This window comes from Nestor notabilis, unplaced genomic scaffold (assembly GCF_000696875.1).
Source record: "Nestor notabilis isolate BGI_N333 unplaced genomic scaffold, ASM69687v1 scaffold8900, whole genome shotgun sequence".
Taxonomy (NCBI): Eukaryota; Metazoa; Chordata; class Aves; order Psittaciformes; family Psittacidae; genus Nestor; species Nestor notabilis.
Window position 1 is genome coordinate 1 of NW_009909652.1, and position 10385 is coordinate 10385.

Consider the following 10385-nt stretch of genomic DNA (forward strand, 5'->3'; position numbering starts at 1 on the left):
CAGTGGTGAGGGCTCTGCTTGCCCTCAGTAACCTGACCAGGCCCGCAGCGGGCAGAAAGCAAGAGGTCTTATCGAGTCCGTTCAGCCCTGCCTTGTGTTAGTCGTGAGAGCGCACACAGGGCAGCATCTCCCCTTAGCCCTGGTGTGGGGCTGTCTCACCTAAATATACCGTCTTTGAGCTTAAGGCCGTTATCGTAACTATCTTATCTATATTACTTACTATCTTGATGTAACTCCTTTTCTGTCAGTGCAAAACACTGCATAAGTTTTATTTTTTACAGGGTGGAAAAATACAGACCAATGAAGCTATGTGAAATAGTTGGAAATGAAGACACTGTGAGCAGGCTGGACGTGTGTATCTGCCTCTTTATGGTTTTAGAAGTTAGCTCAAAAAAGATGGTTCTACATAAATCCATAGACCAGGAAAAGCACTTTTGTATTTTTACATCCATACTTAAGCATGTGGGAAAAAACTTTCTGGTTTACTTAAGAAATTACACATTTTAGGACATATTTGATTGGTGTTCTAAGGAAATAAACCTTAAATTGGGCTGTTGTTTAAATTGGCCTTGTTTTGATACAACTTAGAAATTTGTAGCAGTTATAATAATATTGTTTCAATAAATATAGTTTTTATAACAACAGAAACAAACATTGGTTTTTTCTGGAAGAAGAGTATTTTCTGTGACAAATTAGTTTGTGAACACCGTGTTTGTTAACAGAAAGCTTATCCTAGAGCAAGCATATAACTAAAACAGATGCAAAGGAAGGGCAAGAGTACTAAAGGCCTGTGGGATTAAGTGCATTTAAGTTTTTCCATGTTATTCTATGGACTGACTTCTAAAGGTTCAATTAAAAAAACCACCAAATACAAAAGCAGCAAGGTTAAAAAAAATGAAAGCAGAAGGGGAAAAAAAGAAGCATGTTTCCATGCTTAAAATAGGACAGAATTGGATCTATTTCTTACCATTATTTTCTCATGTAATTTCTTATCATTTGTTCATAGGTCTTTGCAAGAGAGGGGAATGTACCAAATATTATAATTGCTGTAAGTATTGCTGTGTTTACTGTATTTCTCTGTGTTGGCCCTGGCTTTTGAAATCTAGCCACAGTAGCCTCTCAGGATAAATTTGTGTTGTGTCTGAATGTATTGGTAAGAGAGATGTTGATTGCACAGTCATGGAGCAGTGTTCTTGGCAGAATACACAAGTAAACAAGCTGCTATTAAAAACCAGGTTGGCCCTCAGGTGCCTATTGAACCATGTCTTGTGCTTCTCCTTGTAGTGTTTCTCTCCTCTGCTGGAGGCAGGATCATGAACTCAGGCAGCCTCTAGTCTGATGTTCTCTCTGCAGTTCCTCTGCTGCAGCTGTTGTCATGACTGGGGAGCATTGTAGAGAGTACAGCTTACAAAATGACATTAAACTTACCAGCAATTGCTGCACTGTTGCATTTCTAGGGCCCCCCAGGAACAGGTAAAACCACCAGTATCCTTTGCTTGGCTCGTGCTCTCCTTGGTCCTGCATTAAAGGATGCTGTTTTGGAGCTGAATGCCTCCAATGACAGGTGAGAATAAATAAAACTTCTCAAACTTTCAATGGAGAAGCAAATACCCATTATTTTTATTCAAACTCCTGCCAGTTTAGTTAGCTTAATGCTACAGTAAGGCCTCTAGCACTTACTTCAGTGCAGGTTTTCCAACTAAAAGCTGGGAAGTGTTTGGTGTCCACTTATCAACATAGATATTATTAACTGATGTTTTATAAACTTGGTAAGATTCTTTCATATACAAAAATCTAAAGAGGTAGAGAGCAGAATCCATAATGGTACTTTTTTCTTGAATTTACTTTAAAGAGTTAAGCTTCTTCCTGCATTCATGAAGATCCTCATGAAAATGAGCAACTTGTTTATACTGAAACTCTATTTTTAAAAGTAAGTCTTTTTTGGGACTCTGTCTAGAAAAGTGTCCACATTGTGCTAATTCAATGCTGTCTGTCCAGCTGGTTTTCATGGACTCATGGAATGGTTTGAGTTGGAAGGTACCTTAAAGCTCATCCAGTTCCAACCCCCTGCCACAGGCAGGGACACCTTCCACTAGAGCAGGGTGCTCTGTTCTGAGTTACAGCTGGGTCTTCGGATGCAGCTGTGTGAAATACTGCCAGAGCTGTCTTAAATGCTTCTGCCCTTATTCATTTATTATCCCTACCTTTTGCCAAACATAAGTCATATCATGGCAGTACTGCAAGTAGGGTTACAGATACAAATACTGCTACTATTAAATTACTTTTTCAAAACCTCCAAAAATGAGGATTATTGGTGTTGAAATTTGAATCCATTAGGGAGTCTGGCTTACAATATGGTTTCACAGCTGAAGGAGCAGGAACAAACAGCAGAACAGGGAGCTCACGAGCACTTCAGCCACTGTGGCTGCTGTATAAAATCGTTTATGTAATTTCACCCAATTGACCATGAATCTCTTGAATTCTTGTTCCAGAGGCATTGATGTTGTGAGAAACAAAATCAAAATGTTTGCCCAGCAAAAGGTCACACTTCCAAAAGGTCGACATAAAATAATCATCCTTGATGAAGCAGACAGGTATGTTGTTTTGTTCTTGACTTCAATTGTGACGTGAATAGGTTGCATCTGCCCTGTCTGCAGAGCTGCTGTCTCAGATGTTTCTATCAGGGTATCAAAACCAATTTGTTAGGAAATAAATATGCACTGAACAGTATTGTTAAGAGATTATTCATATCAAGCAGAGATCATTGGTTCAAGGGAGATACTGAGTATTGGATGAAACACTTTGTGATTTAGCTGGGTATGAAATAGCATCTTCAAGTGTACTGGTTCTCTTTCTTGAAAAGAGTCTGGCTTACATAGAAATTTCACTGCATGAAAACAGCTGCATGTAAGTAGTAGTAGTCTTAGTATTCTTTGTAGTATTGATTTAATTTTGCATGTCAGTTTTATAGAGGTCTCAGTGACTACCTGTGGGGTGATTTGTTCACATGACTACCAAAAGCTGTTTAATTTGTCAAGCCAGAATAACAACTAATTTACAAAGCACTGTTTAATATCAGTATCTGATGCTTGTATAAAAACAGTGATTAGGCTGCACCTGCAAGTCAGTGAAGGGCAGAATCTGTCCTAACTCCTTTTCTCCCCCAGCATGACAGATGGAGCGCAGCAAGCACTGAGAAGAACTATGGAAATTTACTCCAAAACAACGCGCTTTGCACTTGCCTGTAATGCCTCTGACAAAATCATAGGTAACATACTGCTAGTCCCTGGGTGTTTTGTTGTATATTCTCTGTACTGTTGGCTAATTTCCAGAGCAGTTTTCAGACATACCTTGGGACCTGCTCATTACAAGAAACCATGGTACTTCTGGAAAATCAACTCACCTGTACCTCTACAGCTAATAAAAGAAGAGTGTATTTATGCAGTGAACCCTCTGAACAGCTGCTTTTGATGGATAGTGCTATGTATGACCACAGAAGCAGATTTCTCACACTTGGGGCTTGATCTCCATCCAACTCTGCTACAGTTTGTTTGATGTACTATTTACTGGGTATTGAACCCCTTTTATTGTCCTTCCTGAAACATAATCTTTAAGTTTGCCTGTAGGCTAACACATTGTAGACCTTTAGACTTTTCTTGTTTAGCTGTTAAAATAACATGATAAACATACGCATTCAGAAAACCAGGAGCTGAGCTTCATATATATTTGCACATGTCTGTGAAAACTCAAGCAGCACATTTGGGCTCAAGTGAAGAACAATTGTATATGCTTAAGGACATGCTATATTCCATTTGGAGCTGACATGTTTTTCTTTAAGAGAAGACAAATGAAGAGTTGGGAACTGAGATAGCTTCTGAGATGAAAATAAGTGGATTTGGGGTCGGGAGGAAGGGGTTATGTGGTTGAGGAAAGAGAGAAATTTTAATTACACATCTCTGTCCTTAGAACCTATTCAGTCCCGGTGTGCAGTGCTGCGTTACACCAAGCTGACAGATGCACAAATCCTTGCAAGGCTATTGAAAATTGTTGAGAAAGAGGATGTACCATACACAGATGATGGACTAGAAGCCATTATCTTCACAGCCCAGGGAGATATGAGACAGGTAAAAGAAGAAAGGCAATGAAACAGAAAGGCTTCTGTTTAAAGTAAAAACAACCCCTTGAATTGTGGCTTTCAATGACTTATCTTTGGAGAGGTAAAGCAAAGGGGATGTGACCTGTGGCACAAGAATGACTAAACTATTTGATTTTGTGAAGTTTTAAAGTGGATCTGCTCCTTAAAAGTGGGTTGGTGGGAACTGAATACCAAATTCGTGGCAAGAAACAAAGTCTGCGTGCATCTGTGGTTTGCTCTGTTTGCTTAATTGAAAACTGCTTATTTGGCATCATTTTCTGACCTGTTTCAGCCTGAGAAGGAGAGTGAGAAGTAGAGCACTCAGAAAATAAATGAAGTCTTATTTTTATTTTCACAGGCATTAAACAACTTACAGTCCACGTATTCTGGATTTGGCTTCATAAACAGTGAAAATGTCTTTAAGGTTAGTAATACCATAAGCCGGTGGTGCTAGAAGTTTAGCACTACAGCTGTGTGAGAACTACCACTGGATACCTAAGCCTTGAAAGGGCTTTGCCAGTTTGCAGACAGCACTGTGCATGTAGCACCTACAGCATTAGACTGTAATAAAGTGCATGTGCCTTTTGAAAAGGAAGAACATGTTTGCAGTCCCTGATGGCATGCATGCCTGAGGCTCTGTGGCTTTCCAGCTCTCTCAAAGCACACAAATTACATAACTGCTGGGAAATTTCAGCGATAACTTTTGAATCTATTATTCAGGTGCTTGTGAGTCTGCTGTGACAGGATGGCTGATAAGTCATATTCTGTATTAAAAACATGTCTGATTTGGTACTTCGACTGTATGCAAACTTGGTGAAAATAACAGATTTAGTGCAGTCTTCCAATACTTTGAAGTGTAATATTTTTGTCCAATATAGGTATGTGACGAGCCTCATCCTCTGCTTGTGAAAGAAATGATACAACACTGCATCAATGCAAATATTGATGAAGCATACAAGGTTGGTTTTCAGGTGTTGTGTCAGCTTAGACACTTTCTCTTTACAGAATTCTTGTTTCCATTGAAGAATTTGCAATGCGTGTTGGGTTTTTTTAAGATAGGAGCAATGCCACATAGATAAGGCGATGAATTAAATCCTTTCTTATGCAGGGGTTTGTTCAGATGAGTAAGCCAACAAGCTAAAAAGCAAGTTGTATTGAAATTACTTGCTAAACAGTTGATGTTAAATCATCTGATAAACAGTACGTGCAGTTCCAGTAGCAATATCCAGCTGTTCCAAAAGTGAGTAGACTTGACTCACATGGGAAGTTTTGCAGATAAATGAAGGATTATTCTTGCCTGCACAGATTCTTGCCCACCTGTGGCGACTTGGGTACGCTCCAGAAGATGTGATTGGCAACATCTTCCGTGTGTGTAAAACCTATCAAATGCCAGAATATCTGAAACTGGAATTTATCAAGGTTAGTACTAACACACTAGTGTTAGCGTGGGGTCTGGTCAGGTATTCTGGGCCTTCTTGAGAAGAGGATGTGGTCCCAAATACAGGAGCAGCCTCAGGGTTTTCTGGTTTGAGATTTGCTATATATTAGTGTGAAAAAGGTCTTTCTTAACTCATGACTGCCTGTTGACAAATAGTAGACTGGTGTAATGGAATCACTCTTCATATTTAAAACCTGTACTCAAACATATGCACCTTGCTTCTTGTAAAGGGAGTGGGGAAATACAGGCTTTGATTTAAAAGAAAACCCAAAGGCATGCTAGTTGTTTTACAAGAGAAGATGCACTTCTCTGAAGTCCGAGTGACTTGAAGTTGGTCTCTTAGCAGTAAGGGGTATGTTCTATTTAGCCATTAGTCGTACTATACATAGGCTGGGGGAGGAAACAGAGAATTTTACAATGTCTTTATCACCAGGAAATCGGGTACACTCATATGAAGATAGCAGAAGGGGTGAATTCACTTTTACAAATGGCTGGGCTGCTGGCCAGGCTGTGTCAGAAGACCGCCGCCCCTGCAGCAAGTTAGATACTTCACGGAGCTGAAGCTTGTGTTCCCGCGGGTAAAGGCCTGGTGTGCAGGGTCAGCAGCTCTGCATGTGTCCTCAGTCCTGCAAGGAGAGCCTGGTCCCTTGGTTTTACTGAATCACAGACGAATAACCAGATTCTATTGTAAAAATATTTTGTACTTTTTTACTTAGACCAATAAAGCTTTAACATTTACTTTAACCCGAGAACTCTTACATGTTGTGTAACTGAGGTAGAAGAGAGGACTGTGACAGTCCAGAGTAATATGGTCTGTGGTGCACTCAGCAAAACTGCTAATGTCAGCAGTACCAAGACCTAACACCAGGAGAAACAAAGACTGAATCCCGTTGCTAGTGATTATGCTTAGAGCCTGGTCAGGAGTGGTCTTACTGAGACCCAGAAGGAAAAACTGGCACAAAATAAGGCATTTAATGAAGTTATAATTGAGGCATGCTGAGCAGTGCCACTCCTGGGATGCTCGTTCATGTGCTGTGGGTAAGGAAGAGACTTGCACCAAAAATACATGAGAGATTTTACTTGTTTCTTAATATATTTAGGATATTTCTTTGCAATCTTTAAAAAACTTACCAAATTCTGGGATGCTCTGTGTTTGAGTGTCCTTTTCTGTTCTTGCTTGTCCAGGTTGGATAACGTCATGTCACTGTAGTTTCAGCATACCAAAAAGCTACAGTGTCATGCTTTCATGTCTGTTCTGTTTTGGAAACCACCTTGCCAGTGCAGATGAGTAATAAAGCATGAAGAGCAGAGTGAAAGCAGGTACAAATTGAATTCGACCACCTCCATATCAGATGCAAGATGTGTGTCTCCAAACAGAACCATCTTGATATAATTAAGCACATTCTACTTAGAGCAGTCAAACAGAACACAGTAGAAGTACAAGTTTTGGGTGTCTGCACTTCCCCCTGCCCATCCTGTTGACACTTTCCACCCCAAATACTCAATTGACCACACCACAGCTGGGTCACTGCCAAACCGATCTTCACTGCAGCGTCAGTCAGCTACAGCCCAAAGCCCAGCCCTTGCTCCAAGGTAGAGGCTGCATGCACCCTCCCTTTCTCTGATGCAGCCACAGGGGTAATGGGTTTTGGCAGCAAGAGCTTGTAGCATCAGAAATTGCCCCATCAAGACTTTCAGCAGCCCCTCTTACAGAGCCTGAAGACAAGCCTGTTTAATCCAAAGAACAGGAGAGTAAGCTAACTGGCAGCTGAAGTGCTGGCACATTCAAAAATGGAATAAAGCAAACAGGTCTTAGAATAATGGATGCAATACTCAAAAGTACATTATTCCTTCACTAGGTATTTATTGGACTTACCTTTTGATTCTCAGCCAGTGAATTGTCCCTGTGAGCACAAACACTGTTAAATACACAACTGATAATTTAGTATGAAGGGGCTTAAGCTGCTGAATTCTCTACAGATGCTGAAACTGAAATCAGGCACATTTTCCTCTGGCTGTACATCACAACCAGCCCTCCCTGTCTTTTGTTCTCTAGTTCAGTATGTTCATTGCTGAAAGGGGAAAGAAGTGGTACTGCAAAGTTTCATAAAATACCCAAAGTTGTATTTAGAGGACTCATGAGGCTGGGCCTTGCCCCACTGGGTGTAGATACAATCCTGGCCACGCATCGTCTGCTCTGCTGCATTGGTGCCAGCAGAAGGGTGAGAAACGTGGAGGGTCTGTTCCTACCTGGTGTAAATGGTTTTCTTCTCAGCTATATTAGTCATAGAATCATTTGGATTAGAAAAGACTTTTGAGTCCAACCATTACCCAAGCACTGCCAAGTCCACCACTAAATTGTCTCTCAGCACCACATCTACAAGTCTGTTAAATCCCTCCAGGGATGGTGACTCCACCACTGCCCTGGGCAGCTTGTTCTGGTGGTTGACAACCCTTTAGGTGAAGATATTTTTCCTAATATCCAACCTAAACCTCCCCTGGTGCAACTTGAGGGCATTTCAGTAGCTGCATTTCACAGCTCCAGTTTGGAGCCAGCTCTATCCTGGGCTAATCTTTTGCTGCACTGTAGCACATAATCATACTTTTCCTAAGAGGAACAGTATCAGCCCAAGAGGCCACCAACACAGCCTGTTCTACCAAAGGCAGCTGCTCACCCCCCCTCTCTGAGGACAGAGCTTCTCCTTTCCAGCAGCTGGCTCAGGCTCCCCAGTTCCATTCAAGAGCTGCACCAGCAGTGCCAAAACTACTTCTCTAATGCATCTTAAATTGAAAACAGGAAGTGAATTGCTCACTTGGCTGCCTACCTAACGTGAGGAGAGAGCTACATGCACCCAGGGGAGTGCAACCACAACTGCCAGAGCCTGTATTGTCTGAACACAACGCAAGGAGAGATGACATCTTGCACACCTAAAACATCCTGGAAGGACAGTGTGTCAGTGAACACACTCACATGCACATACTAACCCAGTGCAAGGAAAATCCATAAGGTTTTTCAGAACGAGACTGTAATCAGTGTGATGAAAGTTCCCATACAGCCCCTGGATATATTTCAGCATAATGAGGTGACTGGCTGAAAAGCACTTGAGGAGCTTTACAAAGCTAAGAACAGATTTACCCCTGGCTGCAACTGGCTGTTCTGGAGAGATGCAAGGGGGAAAATTGCTCAGACTCCCAGTAAAAGAAGGGAAGATGCTACAGATGCAGCTCCTGCCCTGCCTTCTTCGGCTCCACAGCTTTCAAACTCAGGTTTGGCAATGGAGGAAACTTATACCAGGAAAATGTATTTAGTATAATCCATGTCCCTGCTTCGCAAGGCAGTAAATCTTGTACTGTAGTGTTCACCTAATGGCTAGAACTTTCTGGGAGCTCTCCAGCTGGATCTATTAAAGCATGCCAAAGATCTTTTACTGCTGCTAATCTTCTAACCATTTAATGGCTCCCTCCAGTTAGGAGATGAATCAGCAGTAAGTGTAACATCACTGCACATCACTCGTCCTTCCCCTGCAGCAAAAAATCCAGTCTGCAGCACTTCATGGAAAAAGTGGGAGCTTCTTTGGGTGCTGAGTTAGTCACCACGAATGAACCAGCGGTGACAACTTCATGGCCCTGGAAGCAGGAACAAATACATTTGTAGGAGCTACAAGTAAACCTTCTCCTAAGCCAAACTCCAGCCTTACCACTGTTTCAGCTGCACAAACTAGCCACCCATGATCTAGACATACAGCCAAGTATTTTGCAGCAGGAAGCAGCTGACATGCCCTTCTCCCACCCCAGAGCCTGTTCACCTTTAGTGCCACTTCTCTGCTCACTTTTACCTGTCTTGAAGAAGTACGAGCAGTGTCCCTCCTTGAAGCAGTTTTCTGAACTGATTTTAAAGAAGGCGGCTTTTGAGGAGCTACATTTTCTCCCCATCAGATCCTACGCATCATTCCGTGTCATAGAATCATAGAATAGTTAGGGTTGGAAAGGACCTTAAGATCATCATGTGTTTCCATCTCTGTCTCACCCAACCACACAGTCAAAATCTGCGTCATAGCAAACCATAATAAACCACTGCATTTTCTTTGGAGGCCTTTCAATTTTAATAAATAAGTGGTAAAACGGTGCCAAATCTGTGCTTCAGGGCTCAAGAGACAAGGGCTGTGTTTCAGGGCTGATGTTCCTACAGCACTGCTAAAGACTGGTGCAGTTTCTCAGGCTGGCAGCTGTGGATCTGACCTTCTCGGCTGTTGCAGGGTCTTTGTGTTGTTATAAACCAGATAGTGAAACACAAAGAAAACTGCCATAGATACTGTGAATTACAGGCTGTGGATAAGGCAGGGATTTAATCCTCTTTAGCTTTGGTAAACAGGTTGGCATCTCATTTAGCTCCAGAGAACCACTGCTGTTGTAAAAGCAACCTCTGCCTTGTCAGTTCCTCTCTTCTAGGAAACTGCTTCTGTGGGAGAGCATAGGAACTAAATCAGAACATAATCCCTATGTCTTAATACCATCACGCATGAGTCACCCTGACAAATTAAGTAGCTGGCTGCATTACTGCTCAGCAATTTAAACATTCATTTCATGCTTGGCAGGAGAAAACATTGCACAGAGTGGCCATCCTCCCTCCAGCAGGCATACAGGGAAATGAGATGGGAAATGGCCCGTGGCCATTGAGTACTTTCTCAAGTTGCAGGTTTGCAGTTGGACTTCCATGGGACTTCAAGCAGAGCATTGCTTCCTTTTAGTGGCACCTTCTGCATGATCTTGGGCACAATTTGGTGAAGAGATTCCTCTGAGGGATGGAAATCC

The 10385-nt window shown here is 41.9% G+C and overlaps 1 protein-coding gene across 1 annotated transcript; it reads left to right on the top strand.

Moving 5' to 3' along the window:
• Nucleotides 1-279: 279 nt before the first annotated feature.
• RFC2 (replication factor C (activator 1) 2, 40kDa) lies at nucleotides 280-6318 on the top strand. Its single transcript, XM_010015330.1, has 10 exons — nucleotides 280-351; nucleotides 1007-1048; nucleotides 1458-1564; nucleotides 2493-2594; nucleotides 3168-3268; nucleotides 3967-4124; nucleotides 4494-4559; nucleotides 5014-5094; nucleotides 5441-5554; nucleotides 6007-6318. Exons 1-10 carry the CDS (start codon nucleotides 301-303, stop codon nucleotides 6115-6117), a joined length of 933 nt encoding a protein of 310 aa, XP_010013632.1. The 5' UTR covers nucleotides 280-300; the 3' UTR covers nucleotides 6118-6318.
• Nucleotides 6319-10385: the final 4067 nt, after the last annotated feature.